A 21798-nucleotide genomic window follows, 5' to 3' on the forward strand; every position below is an offset into this window, starting at 1 on the left:
TACGTTAGTTAAAAACTGTTTACAAAGCATAATGTTATTAGATTACTATTTTACAGTATTGGATACATTCAACAACTTAAACTAACATTGTGAAAACAGTTTTACAAATAATTTATAAATTTAAAGAATCAAAAAATTAAATACAATACAAATAACAACAAAACCAAAAACAAACAAAAATCTTTAAATAGTTTCAAATTTGAGAAGTTGAAGTTTCTATTATAACAATGTTAGCAACCTTGGGATGGATAAGTTTATACTAGCTAAAGGCAGGAACAAATTGACTAGATTCTAACAACAGTACTGCATAGTTTGTGCTAAAAATTAACCGATTAACATTAGCCAATAATTTACCTATAGACAATACTGCAAATATTTTGTTCAAAAAAAGTTATATTGTTTTCATTTGATATATACAGCTCGTCATTGGTCTATGAAAACAAAGCCAATAAAGATATTATGAACAGCTATAATTAGAATAGAGTTTTACATTCAAAGTAGGTATATATCATCCACTATATTAACAAGATTGAAGAAGCAATGTACACTAATTGGAAGTTCTATCTGTTGACATATACTATAAAACAACTTCACAATATTAAATCACAGGAGAATCTGACCACCTCTTAAAAAAGGAAAGGGTTTAATGATGAAACCCTTTTGTTTAGCAAAATTAATTTTTGTTGGTGGGGGGAAAATTTTCATAAATATACAGATAATATCTGAAAGTTATTTGATTAATTATTTAATAACCAAAAAAATACTGATTTTGAATTCACGATCATCAATACCTGTAGAGTAATTAAGCTTAAGAATCATTATTACTGAATCTTATTCCTACACTGCCTTCACATCATCTTACTAAACCTATCTTAAATTGATCTATCTGCCTTCTGTTTAGTGTTATAAAATTTTTATATTTCCCTTATGCGACCTTTGACATAATGATAACTCCAACGATCCCAATCAATGCCACACAAGCCAGAATCATCATAATTTTTTTCTGTAAAGATACAAAAACGGAATGGAGAAGCTTCTTCTTTTAACTTTTCTCCAAGTCTTGTGAAACAACACGACAAATGTATTCAAAATCTTCTAACACGGGGTTACAAAAAATACATAGAAAGAGGAAACGGAGAGAAATTAAGACTTTGACTCCCATCTAGTTTGAGTGAAGATGAGATACCTAAATCTTAGAACATTCACAGTTCATTAAAGGCTCTAGATGGTAGGTCAGTTTTACTTTCTCTCACTCTTGTAACTAATCACGACGGCGAAGGTACTAAGATAATAATAAGGATCGCTATAATTACGAACAAGACACCACAGCACAAAATTATCATAATTTTTTTCTGCAAGAAAAGAAAAAGAAAGAGAACTGCAAGCAATTTTATCAGAAGAAATGGGTTTTTTGTTGGAATACTTTTTCTGTCCTCTTATTACTTTTTAAAAAATTCTGTTTTATTCAACTAAACAATGTCATTAAATTATTGGGTGTGTAAATGACAATCTCACAATCTGTTTTCCGAAAACTTTCTCAATGACTGTTAAGTCTGCATTATTTTATAGATGCCCTTCAAGCTGGAAAAAACCAGTTGATATTAATGAGCATCTACTTTTGTTAAATAATTCTATAAATAACCAAATTGTTTTATTATATGAATAATTTAGTATAAATAATGACTTATTTTCTTATTCAACTTTACCCAATATCAGCAGGAAGTTCTCTTTTTGTTATGCATCTGGACAAATTTTAAATTTATTAATCACAAAGCGTCCACAAATCACAATATTTATTATATATAACTATAAAAAGTTATTATTAAACACAAATTATAAGAAGAATTGATGCGTTTCCTCAATTATAATCAGCAATTTAAAATAATGTAGAAATTTTAATATTTTATATAATGTGAACGATAAATTGAAATTGAAAGAGACACACTTATTAATAATACTCGCAAGATAATATATTTTTTTTTAGTTTTTGTTGATTTTTCTTTTTTTAAATATTCATACTTTTTTTGGGACTGAAATGGAAACTAATTCTTCTGTATATAAAGATTAATTGGGTCTTCCTGAATCTATTATGTTTGATTGTCATTTTTTGTTTATATACAAACAAACTTATTAAGTTTTAGTCACGATCTTACCCTTATAATATAACTTTCAGAACCCTAAATTTTCACTATTTCACAATTGATAGTGTCTCATAAAAGTCCCAAAACTTGAGGGCATACAGACTTTTTCTTTTTTTAGTACCACTTGTAGAACCATGATGGTAAGTAACATTTCTCAAACAAACAGTGCTTCGGAATAATTTAACATATGGTACAAAAGCATTTATTTTCACTAGTGAAGTTATTTCAGCAAGCATTTTATTTTTCAGTATTATTAATTTAATATTTGTTTTATTTTTTGTTGGAATATATTGAGGAAACCATCAATTCTCATAAAGTGTTAGTAAAGTAATTTTAGTATACAATATTAAATTTTATTAAGCCACATTTCTGGTGACAAGCAAGGAATACTACTGGATTTAAAACAATGTCTATCTAGGGAATTAAAGATTAAAAATATACACACTTTTAGTACATCATACACTCTGTACTACAAATCTATTTGTAAATTGCAGCTACATTACAAAATTCATTTATCTAATCACATATTATATAAATATTTAAAAAACAAATCATAAGTTTGTTTTTAATGTACTCATTTTTTAAGAAAAGCAGAGTATCTTAAAAAATGATGGTACATTAAAAATTTATCTTGTGATTGTTTGATTTTCGTAGTAAACAGTGCAGATATGAATGTGCAGAACATGTCAGCATGCGTACAAATAAATATATTAAAAAAAATTTGACTTACAAATTCAAAGTGAATATATCAAATAGATGAACTATAAATATACTTCTACACAAAAAACTTGTACACAAAATACTGTGACAGTGGAGATCAACAGAGGACATTTTTTGAACAAGTGAAGAATTCTGGAATTTTTTGGAATGTTTTGGAAAATTCCGGACAATTCGCTGTACAGAAACTGGACAGACCATCTCTTCTACTGTACATGTTTTATTTATAGACTTGTGGACACAATGATAGAGCCATACAATATTACCTCATAGCAACAAGAGATGCCGAAATTAAGTCTAGGTGGCCAGCTCTTTCTGGCGAGGCTATGAATTGCATGGCCCGCCTCAAGATTCAAGAAATTTATTGGTCCACTTTAAAATGGAAATTTGTTTTGCTCTGTTTCCTATTTCTTTGTTTTTTCTTTTCTTTCTCAAAATATTCCTATATTTTGGATGAAACCACTGAACAGTCAAACATGAAAAACAGCTAAAAGTACAACTGAAACATGCAAATTGAATAAACAACACTAAAAATGGAAACATTCAACAAAACAGAAGAAAAACTGTCATTCAATAAAACAAAAATATTGAAAAATGAAACTTCATTATATCATAATAAACATATTTTAACTTTACAAGTGATCATGGTGAAAATATTTCAAAATATAATATACAAAAATATAAAATATGTAATTTAAGCAGAAGGAACATACATAATGCATATATACAGGGAATAGTCAGAGAGGGAACTACAAAGAACAAGCATACAAAATCACAATTATATCGTCAACTATCCTAAAGCTAGCATTATTTAATTATAACCCAAAATATCTTTACACTCTTAAGCTCTGTCTACACTATCAAACTTTGTGTGACAAAAAAATGTGATGTGCCCTTATATGGACACGATTATGTCATATTACAACCATATTTGGGCATATCACACTTTCTTTGTCAAACTAGTTTAATAGTGTAGACAGAGCTTTTGTTTGTGATTTTCTTGAGTTCGTTATCGGAGTTGAGTTGACAGCATCCCTAGCATTATTTTAGACTAGTCCTATCATTATACTTCTAAATTTTACATAATTGATTAAAGTCACTATCAAATGTACAGTTTAAAAACTAATAAATAATTTTATTTTACTTTACAATTAAATCAATTGCAAGACTTCGCTACTGTACTTGGTCACCATGCCAACTATAAAAACATCAATGTTACTTTACAAACAAATATTTATAACAAATATTATCTACACATCAAATTTGTTTCAAATGCCTCAACGTGCTGACTGTCAAAATTGAAAAACACATTAAGTACAGATTCGTTAAAATAAGGGCGCTATTACTTCCAAAATTTACTATACACCCGCAGTATTGACATTTTGACCTCATCAACATCAGAAATGTAGTATAGTATAAATTGTACACTTTGAAACAAAGTTTGTATTTTAATTTTGGCAGCCAGAAGTTAAAAACATTCAAATGCACGTTTTTTATAATAACATCAAGCAGGTTGATTTACAAACCACTATCATCGAATGTAATATATTTGTATCAACATCAACTGAATAGCAAATCCTATTTAATTATGTCAGTTATTTAAAGATACACAAGATTCAGATGCATAAAATATGTTTACTAATTTAATAGTTTTGAATACGGTACATTATTACTGTATTGATTTAAAAATAAGTCTACTTACAAATTAAAATGTTTTATTCAAATATAGTGAAAAAAAAAACCTTGAAAACTAATTGTGCTCTATTATAGTACAGGGGTGTTCTAGGAATTTAAAATGTTTGGAACCAAGCCCTTCTTGAGAGCATGGGCTATTGTCGGTTTATTCAGGTAAGCTAGGCACGAAATATTCCTAATTAGTAGTACTATATTTATCCTATATTTTTCCTAATTTGGTTTATACTACAGATACATCATGCATAGGTAACTACATTACCAATGAAAAAGAGGTTCAAAATCTTATTTAACAACATCTTCTTTTACTAAAACATATTCCATAAAGAATTTTAATGAAAGAATTTTGATTGAAGAATTCATTACTGGATTAGTTTATCAAACTTCAAAGGGGGTGGGACATTAAATGTTACTCAATTTTCTATATTAAAAATGGGAAATAAATTTTTAATGTTTTTTTTTAAGGAAATTGAATCTCTTTTCATTAAATCTATCACAAAATCAGTAACTAGCAACGGAAGTACAGAAGGAAAAGCATTTATACTTACAATGCAGGAAGAATATAGAGATCTCGTGCAATGTCTGGTGCAGATATGTATTACCATAATGTACCTACCTTACGTGCTTTGCTCTGGTACTTTACTGCCTTCTTAGTGTCAGCAACGGCTGTTGTAACATAGTTGACTGACTGCTCAACATTATATTCAATTAAATCTATCATTTCGCCCTACCAAACCCATGTAAGCAGCCATGCAGTAAAAAAGAATACAAGAAAAAAAAAACAGAAGACCTGTTAGTTGCGTTATTTCTTTTGTTTTCACTTACCCGTCGAGCTTTGCTTTGATAAATAGTGGCTTTTTTTGTTTCGATTTTTGCCGTTTCTACGAAATTAACCGATTGCTCTACATTAAACTCTATTTGATCGATCATCTCACCCTATGGAAGCAATATTAGTGAGAAGAACGTTTATGAAAGAACACACAAAAGAAAGTGGTGAAAATGATGAAAACTATAGCTGTGACCTCTGACCTGATAGACCTTAAGTGACCTTCGTCACCTTACCTTACGGGCACTACTTTGATATACAACCGCTTCTTGTAATTGTTGAGTGCCTTCTTTAATATAATCCACTGCATTTAAGACGTTGTTTTCTATGCTATCGATCATATCGCCCTAACATCAAGTCAAAAAATCAAGCACATTTTCCATAAAGACAATTTTAAAAATACAACTGCCTCAGAAAAAGATATTCCATTAAATGAATTCTTCTGATAATGGCTGGATTATACTGGAGATATCATGATAATGTCTATGACAAGTGCAACAAAGATTTAAATGAAGTGACTGACAATGAATGAAAGAATATCTGCTGGTCTGTCACAATCCAAGTCTTCAAATAAATTTACTTAAAACAAATACTGCAACAGGATACATGAAGGGTTGCTGACTGCTATCAAACCAGAAGAGCAGTAAACTGCTATGCAGATGAAGTGTGCATCTTTAGTTATGAGGTGTAGGAGAGTGGTTATTTAAGATAATCTGAATGAAGATGCTGTCCGAGCAAGGCAATATAATTAGATTGCCTTGGTCTGAGGAATAAAAACTTTCTCCATTCCCAAATTGTGCTTACTATTTTTTGTATGATATTGTCATCCTCAATTGGGGAAATTCAGATTAGGCCTCTACAGACCCACAGCAGCCATAGTTCAGCGACAGGGGCCAAGAAGGACTAGTAAACCAGGGTAACCCGAAAGATAAACTGGGTTGTTTAAAGCCAGACGGTTTTAAGTCTTAACAAGAAGACTAGTTCTATGACCAGACCTACTGTCAAGGAAAGGCTTAAACATGTGCTGGTTATATTGCTATGGCTCCTTCTTCTTAACCATTCAGGCAAAATAAATCTACTACTTTTTATGGAGATTGAAGACATGATGATGAAACTGAATTCAAACAACATAATGTTTTTAAAGCTTATTATTGTTCATAGCCACTTTCCTTGAAGTATGACCTATAGGTAATGTGAAATTATGATGTGCAAAAACAACTCATAAAAAACTTTAAAATAATAGTTTTGACAAAAGCCAAAAAACTCTTTAAAAATTGGTACTGTAGGTACACTGCCAAATTTTGAAACAATTGAAATCAGCCGACATTATAAAAGAATAATGGAATTTAACTGTAGTAGTAAAACTGTAGATCACCTAAAAATACTGATATCTGAAAAAAAAGTGTTTCTGAAACAAAACAGTTTGTGACACATGACAATGAACAAAAGTGGTTACATAGTTTATTTACAAATGACATACTGTATGACATCAGATGCAAGTTATAAGCATCAAATTCAAGGCCCAGGTCATACTTCAAATTGTTTAAACTACAAACAAAATGGGTTGTTTCTGGTTGCATTGGTGCCTCTGAAATAGTACTGTAGGCTAACTATTCAGGCACCTCTGGCTGTCCATAGTTTTAACTCTAAAGTATGTATGCATTAATGGTGAAAGGGAAACTAAAATTGCTGGTGTACTTTATTTAAAAGATAATGCTTTCATTTCTCTGCCTTGACATAAAGTTACATTAGCAAGGTCCTCAATGGTACAGTACATACAGTGAATTAAAAAAGCTTACCTGGGTCTCCAAAAGGGTTGCCATGTCCATAAACATGTCGTGAAGTTCAGTGATACTTTTCTCAAGTTTAATGATATCGTTATGCCTTGCTTCGATATCCTGTAACGTCTGTTTAGCTTGTTGTGTGTCCATAATAATCTACAAGAAACATCAGGTCAACGTTTTGTATCCTATTTGGCAAAAGTCGCTATACTATGAATTTGATTATCATTAATTAATCAATAACATTTGTATATTTAACTGTCTTCAGATTCAATGAAATCAGAGAATATTAATTACAAGCCTTGTCTACACTATCAAACTTTATGTGACATGACCTGATGGATATCACCACCATATTTAAACATATCACCACCATATTTGGGCACATCACACATTTTTTTCAAACTAGTTTGATAGTGTAGACAGAACTTTTGGAGTCATTCTACATGCTGACTCAAGTCTGTAGTATTGTCTTATTTTATGTTAGTCCACCACTTGGCGTTTTGATTTTTGTCTGAAGTATTATACGTATGAAACGCCATATGTGCCAAAATATTAATCTTTTTATTAATATTAAGTCAAAACACAGTCTAGAAACTAGACTATCATGGTACAGTCTTAGTTGTAGACAACAGCAGTCGCTGTACAGTGGCTGCATTCACCTATCAATCCTTTGTCAGGTACATTTATTTATTCTTTCTTCCTTTATTGTCAATAAGGTAATGAAAGCACTCAGGAACTGAGTGAAGTACTTCGCAAAATATATCAAGGAAAAATATTCAGAGAGAGAGGGCTCTGTACTATTTGTTTGTTTGTTTTATCTTTATACTGGGTGACCTCTTCAGTCAAAGACTGATCTCCCAGAGGGCCCAGTTGGTGATCAGTGGCTGTGATGTACTAATACACCGGGGTAACCCCCTACTCGTCTCGAAAGATGTACTAGGTTCTTTAAAGGGCACACGAGCAAGTTGTGTACACTGGACCTACGGTTTATAGTCCTTATCCGAGAAGACTCGTTCTACCACCAGAACCATGGAGTGAGTGAGCCTCGAACCCCTGCCGATGTTATAGCTACGTGATTACGGTTCCACTGTCTTAACCACTCGGCCACTCACCCACCTTTGGTCCATGTTAAAAGAATACGATAATTGACAAAACTTAAGTATGTACTGTAGCTTCCACAGAACAAACAGCATCATTATTATTAATGTAATTTAAAATGTAGGTTTGTATACATACTCCTGATGTGAATATTGCTGGGTTACCGGTTTCCAACATGTCCTCCAATTCATCATCTGTAGTCGTCTTGCCGGCTAAAAAGAAAACAATAAATTTTATTGTAAATAATATTTTTATTTATTTCACCTTATTTAGAGGGTAACCCTGAACAGCGTATGCTGACAATCAAGGGGCCCTCTTGATGAGTGTCTGTGTGTGACAGTTGCTATGTGTATACTAGTACACCGGGGTAACCCCCTACTCGCCTCGAAAGATGTACTAGGTTCTTTAAAGTGTACATGAGTTAGATGTGTACACTGGACCTACTGTACGGTTTATAGTCCTTATCAGAGAAGACTCGTTCTTCCTAGCAGAACCATGGAGCGTGTGAGGCTCGAACTTAACGCATGTTAAGAATGTTAAAAAGTCACTATCCTGTTGGATTTTAACCATACACCATGCAACCCCAGTGGTCTAATGGTAGGTCACACATAAAATAAAATATTGTGTATAAAACAACAGGCTAATGAGATATAATAAATAATAATAATAAAATAGAGCATTTAAAAGTAAAATCAATAATAATAAAATAGACTGATTTTCAAATAAATATTATTTATAAAAATGTAAAAATAGTAATACTGGATAATTTAATAATATTTAATAATAGACATTTCACTTATTATTTTCATTATAATTCTATAAATATTTCCTCGAAACTTAAAATAATGCGAACTATCAATATTTTCTTAAGTGCATTAGTCAAATATCGTACATGTTATACGAGGCAAACAAATCTACTGATACAATTAATAGAATTCGTATTGACTATCGTGATACACACACCACTAACAGTATTCAATTATACATGAACGTTTCATTGGCTTAAAAGACGCATAGTATAAAGACGAGGTATGAACTGCAATTTGTCCGACGTCAATATTTATGAGTTTTTTCAAGCGGAAAGAAATCATATGAATTTTTATCATAATCTCATTTACAGACCAGAAAGAGTATATTAGATTCACTGGTTTAAATCCATGTTTGAATTAAGTGAATATTTTTGTGTATAAATTCAAAACAATTTTAACTATGTATAGTATAATAAATATTAGATTATTAAGGAATTATGGTAGTTGAATATAAAACAATAAAATAGATGTAAAATACAGAGAACAAAGATGTCAGGATTTAAAGTAATAATAATAATAAAATAATGAGGAAGATACAATGATGAGGGTGCACTACACATAAGTATGACTACAATATGTATGAAAATGATGTTAATGATTTATTTAATACATTTTTATTTTTCCTAAATAAATTGTCCTTTTAAAAATATTTGAAGTACTGTACAATGATCTTAAAACTTTAAAACATAAAAATGTCTACAGAAGTTAATGATGATGATGATGATGACAAATTACTGCTAATAATGATGATGATGATAATGATGATGATGACAAATTACTGCTAATAATAATGATGATGATGATAATGATGATGATGACAAATTACTGCTAGTGCTAATGATGATAATACTGTAATGATAATGATGATGATGACAAATTACTGCTAATGATGATGATGATGATGATGATGATGATGACAAATTACTGCTAATAATGATGATGATGATGATGACAAATTAATGCTAATGATGATGATGTTAATGATGATGATGATAACTATGGTGGCGATGATGACGAATCGATGATGATGAAAATGATGATGATGAACTGCTGCTAATGATGATGATGATGAATCATCATCATCATTAGCAGCAGTTCATCATCATATTATCAGCAAATCGTCATAATTATCATCATCATGACGATTTGCTGATAATGATCATGATAAATTGATGATGATGATGATGATGATGATGATGATGATGATGATGATGATGATGATGATGATGATGATGATGACAACAACAATTATTAGTACTGTAAGTATGGTGAAAATAAATACTTTTCTTTAAAACAAAATCTTTTAGATTCAATAAAAATAACAGAATCTACAGTAATATCAGTATTTCATACAAAATGTCTGCCTGCTAACTATCATTAGACAGAAGTGAGTTAATACATCCAAGCTGTGTTACAACATATTGATTCAATATCTATGAATGGACGGCCAGAAGCAATGACCTGCTCATTGTCTTTTTACATTCAACCTATTTTCAACACCAAAAACCCTCAGTCAGTTGCCAGCTGATGTAAATAGACACAAGTACAAGAGAGAATATTGATTAATATAAAGGAAACATATATTGTAATAGGATGCCACATGATACATTTAAAGGGACAGTTGAATAATATTCTACCAGCTGACACAATTAAAGGGACAGTTAATTTAAATATAAGCTGATAATCTTAAAAGGACGCATTTGATTTACCATTAACTGATATACTGATATTTTGAAATTAAAGGGACAGATCAATTAAATATACTACATACAAGCTGACACAATTAAAGATGCAGTTAATTTAATCTTAGCTAATAATCTTAAAGGGACGTGTTTGATTTACCACAAACTGATATATTCATATTTTGAAATTAAAGGGACAGATCAATTAAATATTCTACTACAGTAGCTGACACAATTAAAGGGGCAGTTAATTTAAAATAAGCTGATAACCTTTAAGGGACGTGTTTGATTTACCACTAACTGATATACTGACATTTTGAAATTAAAGGGACAGATCAATTAAATATTATAAAAGCTGACACAATTAAAAGGGCCAGTTAATTTAAAATAAGCTGATAATCTTAAAGGGACGTGTTTGATTTACCAAAATTGAACTGATGCTATGAAATTTAAAGGGACAAATATACTATAGTACAAGCAGTACTACAGACACAATTAAAGGGACAGGGAATGAAAATGAACATACTTATTTCTAATTGTCGTTGAATTCTTCCTTTACATCGTTCTCTGTAGTCTGTTTGTGTGCTGTTGTAGTCTGTCATCACCTCAACAAACTTTCTTGACAAAGTTGTGTGCTAAAACAAACAAGAATATATTTTTAATCTAGACACTGTATCTACTTTGTTAACAAATGACAAAACATAGAATATGAGCTTCAGATAATACATTTTTATTTTATACATTTTACTTCAGTTGCGGGTTTTAATTTTTGACAACCGAGGTCAGGTCATTCTATATGCTGTTGGACGTCGTAAATCAAAACTGTGTCAAGGTGTGGAGCGAGGAAACACAGCCTAATAAACCCCAAATGTGTACAAAGATTAAAAATGATTTTGTTTGGTCTTCACAAACCTTAAGCTCTGTGTATACACTATCAAACTTACTTTATTTGACAAAAAAGTCATATATAACCATGATGATGTCATATCACTACCATATTTGGGCATATCAAACTAGTTTGATAGCTTCCTATAGTATAACATTACCACAACAGTAGTTGTAGTAATTTTATACATTTTTTTTTTTTATTAAGTTACTGCAGTTAAATTTCAATAGAAGCTGCAGTGATTATACAATTATGGTTTGTCAATATTTTACTGCAGTGCAGATAATTTACTGCAGTAATGAGATTTACCTGTGTTTTTTGAATTCGGAAATCTGCAGAAGTTTTCTTGCCCTCATTTTCTATACTTTGCTCCATAACTAAAATTAAAAACAATAATAAATAAAATTGTATTTAAATTCCAATAAATTAATATTCTGTACTGTGGAAACACAATAGTCTCTTATAAATCAAGAAATAAAACCCAAAAAAGGTATATTATAGTGCTGAAGTTTTTGATCTAATAAATTTGATTTTCCAAAAGAAAACATGTTATGAATACTATACAGAGATCCAGATGAACCTTTATACTAATGTTCGAATTTGATTTGATTTTTAAGAATGAAAGTATTTTAAAATATATAATCCACTGTACTATGACAGTGAAAACTAGTATATCTACATGTTCATCTATATTAGCCTAATAATGTTTCAAGTAGCCATCGTTCTTGCATGTTAAAATTAAAGACTTGCCGATGACACTGTGCAACTCATCTAATGTTGCCTGTTTATTAAGACACAAATCAACTTGTTCTATATTTAGCAATCAGCACTCAACAACATTCATTCATGTCAAGAGCTTTTTTCACAGTTTAAAATGACAGAAGGCAAGTTATTTTATTTATTATTTATTCAGGCAAAAGATACATTTTACAAAATACAAATAATAATACAGGGGTGTTCTAGGAACTTTTTACTTTCATATCTAAAGCACTCCCTCTGGAGAGAACGGGCTGTTGTCGGTTTATACAGGTAAGCTATGCACGAAATAGAACAACAAATTAAACAAACAAAACACAAGGAGAAAATATAAAATCATAGTCACTACTGTAGCTGCCAGGAAAGCACAATAGTAGCCACTGTCACCAATTAGGTGTGTACCGTAACATTTTTTTCTATTGTCTGACTTAAAGACCCTACAGTATCTCTCACAATGTGAAAGCAAGTTTGTCAGTTGGTAGTCTGTGAGAGTGCCCCTTCCCTACTTACCTGGATAAACTGACATTAGCCCTTCTCTCTAAAGTGAGCGATACAATATGAAGTAAATACAGGTGTAGTTTACAAAAAGTGAATTGTACATTAAGATGTTTCTTTGATGTGACTTAGTGCCACTTGCCAACTTACCTGGATAAACCGACATTAGCCCTTCTCTCTGTTTAAGTGAGAGATGCAATATGAAGTAAATACAGGTGTAGTTTACAAAAAGTGAATTGTACATTAAGATGTTTCTTTGATGTGACTTGTGCCACTAACCTGGATAAACCGACATTAGCCCTTCTCTCCGAAGTGAGAGATACAATACGTCAAATACATAGTAGTAAATACAGATGTAGTGACTTACTTTTAAGTTCGTGTCTCACTTTGTTGGCACTAGTCTTGATGTCCGCCATCAGTTCTTCCATTTCTTCCTTAACTCCTACAGATAAAAAATAAAAATCATTATCATACACATCAAAATCTTCAATCATCAATCAAGAATGGCAACTCTATTGACATCTTTAAACAGTTGCTAAAAAACCCATCTCTTTCGCATAGCATTAAATGACGTAATTTCCATTTAGTTCGAGCCTTTGGTCTTTATAGAAAAATTATTTTGGTTAAGCGCTATACTTCTAACCTGACCCAAGAAAAATACTTATACTTTAACTGATTCAGTCAGTGTTTAATAATAGTCTTCTTCCTCGAGAGAGGTCTAGAGCATTTATTTCCCAATACTTACTGTAGGCTAGCTCCAATACTTAGGCTAGCCCCAATACTTAGGCTAGCACTAGCAGCCAAAGATATTATAAACATTATACAAAAATTAAATACAATATTAATTAATTTCAAATTAATTATCAGTATCACCGGGTCGAATTTTTGCTTGTTAGTATTAATTCATAATTTCTTTACTACTGATTGAACAAAAAAGAAAACAAATTAATGTTACTTTAAAAAATCATTAACATTTCTTATTTAATTAATATCTATATTAAATTCTATTTCAAATTGAAAACTTAAAATGCATCTGGTGGTTCAATAATTAAAAAAACATAAAAATCATGATTTTATTTTTATTTACTTTTTTCACATGCAGTAAAATTGTTTTTAAACGCATGTTTCCTTTGCAATGCACTTAATATACATGTGAATTTCATTTGGGAATTTTGTTCTATTTCATTATAAATATACGCACAACTATAGTTTATAATATGCTATATAAAGGTGTTCATAACCGCATACACCTATCTCTGGACTCTTCCATTACTGAAAAGGGGTTAGTATTTAACTCTTTGATTTGAACTCGGAACCGATAATTATGTTAACTTGTTTATCTGTTGTTTACTTTATTTTTAATTTAATACAGTAGTTATTAATTTTCCAACAATGTTAGTACTAGTAATAATAAATACATTTACTAGGTAAAATCATATTAATAATATCTTGTACTTGTGCAGATATTAAGATATTTGATGGCTGGTGTTGATATTTAAACTTGGTTTGGTTACAATTATACAAATACTTTAAATGGAAGAATCCATTTTACAAAATTTGATAAAATAATTTTTTTTAAATGATTTGGCAGTATTCTTTGCACCTGCTAACATGCTTAATTTCATAAGCAATTGATTGGTAAATTTTGACTTTTATTCAAAGACACCAGCAATTTTATTTCTGGTCCAGTAGCCCTCAGAAGCCCTGTGTTCACCAGTGTGTTGTGTACAGTATTCTTAACAAAAACAATCTCTCATTGTTTAGAATCTTGTGAAGCAAAATGAATTTTGAAACAAAGAAAGTCAAAAAAAGAGAGTAATTAATTATTATAAGTTCTGCCTTTTAAATCTATTGTTAATTTGTTTTTTATAATAGAAATGTTAATGTTACAGTACATATTTCATGTCTACTATTAATTTATGAAATTTTATTTAAAAAGATTTATTAATTAACGATTAACCCATAGTGGAATAAACTATGCTTTTAATTAAAATTGAATAATTAAAAATTTAAATTTTCTACATAACAGTATTATTTCTATTCTGCCAATTAATGATTATTTAAGATGATCCCTGGCGGTGTATGTCACTTCTCAATGAATGTTTTGCGTAAAGTTATTTCTAAGATGATCCCTGATCCTAGATAGTTGTCAATAAACTCCCTGTGTAATTCTATCCATATTGATAAGAAGAAGTATGTATTGATCATTGGAGCGTAGCAGATGCGGTTCAAAAGAAAGACTACGGCGTGATTACGCATCATTACGCCAACGTACAGTATCTATGAGTTACAATTCTACCACAGAATCGGAAAATCAGAATATTATAATATATATACATACAATATATTTAAAAAAAATATTACATTCGAAGAAATTAATGTCAATTTCAATTTTGCTTGTGAGCATTTGACCAAAAAATTTTCAAAAATATTATAATAATCAAACAATTCTACTGAATCAATTATTTAATTTCATTTCCTCATCACTCTCCCCAACTTCTTTTATTCCATCCACATAAACATCAAAAGTATTTTTATTTTATTTTTTTATGATTTTATCTCTCACCACATCATAATCATTAACTCAATGACTACTGTATCAAATTACAACCAAATATGTTTATTTATACCGTAATAAATAAAATAAAAAATAAATAAAATAACTATTAAACATTTAATAATTAATAATATTTTAGTAAAGTACTGTAGTTATACTGATTTTAAATTGAGGAAATTGGTGTTAAATTTATAAAATTATTTTCAATAGAAAATTTAATGAGAGGAATTGAGAAGAAGACAATGAAACCATTTTCTAGATCAAATAAGTGGTTAAATAATTACTGTAATTTATAAATTATAAATAAAAAAATAATAATAATTTTCCGTCACCAACTTGGGTGCTTTTACTTTAAATTGGAATTGGTTATAATGTCTCGAAATGTCAATATTTTTGTCAATTAAAAATGTTGTATTGAAATGGCTAAAATTATTCATTCAACAAGGCCACTTTACCATTCCTGTTTGTAATATGTACAAAAATATGTGGTGAATTTGACAATAAGTTGACATAACCGAACAGTGAACAAACTAAACAGTTTTTTTTATTACATTTTAAGATTCCACGACTGAATCAGTTGTTTCTATCATGGAATGCTACTGCAAATATCGTATCCTATTATTTGTTAGCAAATCAACATAATACTTTTTTCCTTTTAATTATACTGTACACAGAATGTACAGTAGTACTTACTGAATGTACAGTATTATCATTTTCTTATTAATCAATCTCACATACAGTTTTCTAATATTTGTAATAAAATTATTAATAATTATTAATATCCTAAATTTGTTAGCAAATCAACATAATACTTTTTTCCTTTTAATTATACTGTATATACTTAGTACTGCAAACACTGAATGTACAGTTAGTACTTACTAAATGTACAGTATTATCATTTTCTTATAAATCAATCTCGCATATAGTTTTGTTTACTATTTGTAATAAAATTATTAATAATAATACATAACTGCAGTATGGTTTTGAAAATTATGAAATATTCATCGTTGATTTGAGATTAAAATCTGTATTCACATTGAATAAATTAAAATATAAAATGAATTTTTTTTAGTGAATCATTAATTATCCTAATTTGAAAGGGTCACAAAGGGGTAAAAACCCAAACTTAGTCATTATGTACTTTTGCAGGGAGGTGCATTATAAAAACTGTGGACCAACAGGAGCACAGTTAACCTATATTGACATAGTACAGAACTTCAAAGCATACTGAACAATCATTTAGTGCTTATTTTGATATTAAGCCTATAAATAAATAAGTGATGCCCACACAATAGTGACAGAGAATTTATACCATGATGACCTTTGGACTAGTGACCTTACCTCGCCCAATGTAATATACTGTAGCATACTGTCAAACCAACCAACCATGGAAACCAATTTCAAAACATTTTATGTGAAGGGGGTGGGGGAAGTGTGACGTTGTTAAACGTATATATTGCAATTATTAGTTGCAAGAAATAAAATGACAGACGACTATTACTCCTGACTGTGACGTCATACACACATATATTGGATATAGATTGATATGTGACATCTCCCTTTTTCTTAAATAACAACAATCGTAATAGATAGATATGTGACATCTCCTTTTTTCTTAAATATTAACAACAACAATAATCGTAATCAAAATATCAAACTCTTAATGAAACAATTAAACTATGATGATGAACATTTGGGTATAATAAAACATGAATATCTGGCAGAGAAATTATGAACAATGAGTCTTTTAAACATTATTTGTCCATGTTATTAAATCATCAAAACGTTAAGACACACTATTTCCCTTTGGTCTGGTGATGACTACCTCTTCCTTTTGAGGATCAGGTGTCCTCGGCGGAGTTTCGATAGGAGTTTCATCCACTTCCCCTTCAACATTAATATCTTCTTCATGTGATTGATTTAATTGTCGGCGATTGCGTCTATACACTTGTCCGTTTTGCGTAGCGACCATATATGAGATCAATGAGAGAGAGTGTAACTTTATTCCAAAGCATTCTGAGAACTCCCGACTGTGACGTCATACACACATATATTGGATATAGATAGATATGTGACATCTCCCTTTTTCTTAAACATTAACAACAATCGTAATAGATAGATATGTGAAAGGAAGTATACAGTTTGATAATGTAGGGAAATGTGTAAATGCATAGTATAATTGTAAAGCATCAAATACAATGTGCTCTGTGTGTGTGTAACTATTTCTGGATCCAAATCATACCTCTACACAAAATTATTCATTATTTCCTTGACGCTATTGTTTATATATTCTTTTAATTCATTCATATTGTTTGTACTGTGCATACGGTACTGCATATTGTACTGTATATCCTTTAGGGAGTGGAACAGGAATAGTACAACCCTTGTGTTAGGCCAGGATTGAACTATGGACCTTGGGATTGGAAGGCAAGCTTGTTAACCACAAGATTCACTGTACTGGAGTAACTACTGTATCACCAGCTCCACACATGTACTGTACAGTACAGCAGATTTCCATCTATAGTATAATTACTTAACTTCTGTAGTTAAGATAAACTGATAATAGTTCATACAATTCATTCGTCTAGTAAAAATGCACACTCTAATGTAATACCATGGACTTATACAGTAAATTAGAATTGTATAGATACATGCTAAAATATAATACACTAACTCATGAAGAAATTGAATCGCAATTATGTTAAATCATATCAATTTAAGCAATACTATGCTCAACATGCTGAAAACAATTTTTAAAATATATAGTAGTACACCATGTAATGTACAGTACGGTATCATGTATTGTGTAACAGAAAATAAAATATAACTTAAGTCCCTACAAACAAGATACACTGACAATATTGAATTTACAAAGTGTTGTATACTGCATAAAGTGCATTTGCCTTAAATTATGATTGTGTAGACTGTGAAACAAATTTCACACTGTTTTATTAGTTGGTACATACAGTATGATGATTTAAATGATCAACATTTGAAATGTTATTCAATGCAGAGTGTGATAGCTTTACTGTAGTACTGTAGATAGAGGTTAGTGACCCTCAGTATTTTGAGATACCTGTACCTACTGTACTCAATATACAGTAGATCATCTTCATTTTTTTTTAAATTAGGTCAAAATTAAAATTAAATTAAAATTATCAATAAATGAAAACAATAGGGCATATTGTCCCTAATTGCAGTAATGTCAATTTTTAACTTAGTTAATTTAATTAAGTTTAAATATGAATGAGCATACTGTACAGTTTAATCAAAATTAAAATGTACCTAAATAAATTAAATATACTTATAGATAGAATAAAGTATTACATATACTATACTACTATAATTGAAGAAGGGGTTAAGGGTCAATACATTTATTCAGGAGGAGGAGGACCTTGTGTAATTATTTTTTTCGAATTGAATTATTTTAATAATTTGAGGTATAATTAATTATTGCATAGTTAGAATAAGACTTGTAATTGATTGATCTCTTACTTTCATCTGGTTGCGGAGCTGATAATATATCACTATGTTTCCGTTTTACCTCATCTACGTTATCTGCTATACGGTCGATGTTTTCACGTATCTCTTCCACCTGATCAACAAACGAAAGTTAAAGAATAAAAGCCATGCACACACAAAAACTAGAAGTGGGCTTTAAATTATCTGAATGATGTACAGTTAACATGACTGAGTGTAGAGTCCAGTACAAAGTACAGTGTTCCAAGAACCCAAAAAGTCACAGTTACAAAAATTAAAGACATTGGTAGAAAATAACAGTCAAGATTTTTGTACAATATTTGTGAACTTTTTTATACAAAAACACTTGAAAAAAAAGAAAAAACAACAGATTTGTTAATCAGCATACAATACTGTACTTTTTCCAAAGCTTTATAAATAGTATACTGTACATTCAGAAGTAAATGTGCACATCACATTTTTTTTGTCGCATGAAGTTTGATAGTGTAGACAGAGCTTAATGTAAAGATGTTTGATTGATTTATCTACAGAAATAATTGTTCACCTTTTCAAAAAATTTATCCATGAAAGTTTCAGCGTCCATGTTGACAGCAACATCATCTGGGCCAAGTCCATCCTCCTCATCATCATCAGTCTAAATATGGAGTGTACTTTATTAATATGACGACAAGTGATTCATCAGTGATGAATAAAAATCATTAATATGCTAATTGAGTTTACAGTAAGCAACCTTTAAACACACAAGCAAGAATTATAATATAATTTTCGGTGAATAAATAGCAATTCTCAAATTTTGTGGAACCACTCGTTTTATAGTGACTATAAATAATACTCTGAATGCCTCATCATTGCATTCTGTCCTGTAATAAATGAGAATAATGATTATAACATATAACATTAATTTAAAAACAGAATTGCAGAAATTACTCTGAATTAATTAATTTCTGCAGTAAAATTTACTTTTTCTACTCCAGTTCTCAGTTCAATATTACAGATATAAGATTCTTAATTAATTATTTCGTCCCTGTTTAAATGAGTAATAAAAATATCACCATGGTTAGGATTCCGGCACCGGAACTCAACTGCCCAGCGTTAGGGAATCCGACACGCAATTGCGCATGCCCAGAGCGAGGTAATCGGCGATCGACTCTATTTTTGTCTACAACAGACTAAAGCGTGGTTCCCACTAGCGACACAACACAAGGACGTAACGCAACGCAAGTGAATTGAACAATCACAAGCGATGGCTTATTCGCTTGTGATTGCTAACTGTCTATAACTTCGCTTGTCATTGGTTAAAACGCTTGCGTTGCGTTTATGTCCTTGCGTTACGTTCTAGTGGGAACCAAGCTTTACTGTACGTAAGCGATGGATCATTTTAATAGCTGCACTACGGCGAACTAGCCGGCCTACATGCCTACTAATACTACTAGCCCTACCAGCTAGATGTGACCATTGGGCCTATTTATTTCGTAATTAAAAAAGTCGTTGCTTCATTCATATATAAACTTTATATAATTATGAATTATAATTACATGACTAGGCCTAGTTTTAATTTTTATGATTTTTCAAGTACAAAATAAAAGATTTCATATAACGCATTTATATTTTATACTGCACATAACATCATGCAATCGTATACAAGTTGATTTGTTGACAGCAGCCGCCGTGCAGATGTGAAAAAAAAAATTGTTCAGGAGAAGTCGGGGTCGCAACGCTACGCTATTCATTTTCGTACATTTCTTGAAATACGCAAGCTGATTCTTATCAATATCATAATAATTATTTTAACGCGTGGCGTAATTATTAATTCATGTATGGCCTAGGCCAAGTTTCATCCATCGCTCTCTCCCCCGCACGACGACTAACTAGGCCACAGCAAAGATAGTGACACAGTATCTTTGGCTACACAGTACATCCCTAGTTAACACTCCGACTCTCGGGTAATGTGGTGCGCGGTCTGTGGCACTAGTGCAAGCTATAATTACTTCTCTCTGGGCATGCGCAATAGCGTGTCGGATTCCCTAACGGTGGGAAGTTGAGTTCCGGTGCCGGAATCCTAACCACGGCGTAAAAATATTATTAATGTCAATGACACGTCTATTTTCTAACGCTGACATTTTATTTAATAAAAAATAAACAATTATTATTTGTATACATTGTATTAATAATTTAATTTACATGCAGTCCATCCATCCCACATTGGCTACACTACTACGGTGGTATGAATGCATGGCGCAGTTTGAATTACAATACATCACAAAAATACGGGGAAATATGGTCGGCATATTGGGTAGACCTGAAATTAAAGTTCACATGAACCTGCTGATAAAATGTACAGTAATAAGCAACAAGGGGATTAGCTATGCTCTGATTGTCTAGGATTGACAGTCTCCCAGTCCTACACACAAGCAGAGGGAGCCCAGCCAGGCCAAGAATAAACAAGATTCGGCAGCAGCAGCAGCAGTGCGAGTAGAAAAGCAGGCTTACGATCGATGAATTTCTATTTTTATAACAGATGATATCCACTTACCCTTTTCAATGATCCTAATCTATCCCTCATTTTAAATTTCTATATGTTTTAAGCTACTGGAAAAGATGATTATAATCCTAAAAATAAAGTAATAGTCCACTAAAAACAGGAATTACACGAATAAAGTTTGTCTTGTCAATTCTCAATTTCCAATACAGGCGTCGCCCATCATCCGACAACCTTTGACCTGTTTAGTTAAGCGAACCAACTCGAATTTAGAATGAGTGGACCGTAGCCACACTATTTAGTTTTTACTTTTCCACAAATTATTTGAATTTTAATTTCAAAAATTACAATGTCATTAAATAAATATCTCGTTTAATAAACATTACATTTAAAATA

At 30.8% G+C, this 21798-nt stretch overlaps 1 protein-coding gene across 5 annotated transcripts in view; it reads right to left on the reverse strand.

Annotated features, from left to right (window-relative positions):
- LOC140045427 (syntaxin-like) overlaps positions 1-21620 on the reverse strand; it is a 30651-nt gene extending 9031 nt beyond the window's left edge. Inside the window, exons 1-10 of one of the 5 annotated variants that reach the window (XM_072090312.1) lie at positions 21457-21620; positions 19468-19557; positions 18939-19038; positions 13254-13328; positions 11945-12012; positions 11276-11384; positions 8397-8470; positions 7176-7313; positions 5172-5277; positions 518-1003 (exon numbers count right to left, since the gene is read on the reverse strand). In XM_072090312.1, the coding sequence (XP_071946413.1) occupies positions 915-1003; positions 5172-5277; positions 7176-7313; positions 8397-8470; positions 11276-11384; positions 11945-12012; positions 13254-13328; positions 18939-19038; positions 19468-19557; positions 21457-21486 (879 nt within the window). In that variant the 5' untranslated portion in view covers positions 21487-21620 and the 3' untranslated portion in view covers positions 518-914. Of the gene's footprint in view, positions 1-517; positions 1004-5166; positions 5278-5375; positions 5487-7175; positions 7314-8396; positions 8471-11275; positions 11385-11944; positions 12013-13253; positions 13329-18938; positions 19039-19467; positions 19558-21456 lie in introns of those variants that run through there. The other 4 variants (XM_072090315.1, XM_072090314.1, XM_072090316.1 and 1 more) reach the window with 4 other exon arrangements.
- Positions 21621-21798: the final 178 nt, after the last annotated feature.

This window comes from Antedon mediterranea, chromosome 3 (genome assembly GCF_964355755.1).
Source record: "Antedon mediterranea chromosome 3, ecAntMedi1.1, whole genome shotgun sequence".
NCBI classification, from domain to species: domain Eukaryota; kingdom Metazoa; phylum Echinodermata; class Crinoidea; order Comatulida; family Antedonidae; genus Antedon; species Antedon mediterranea.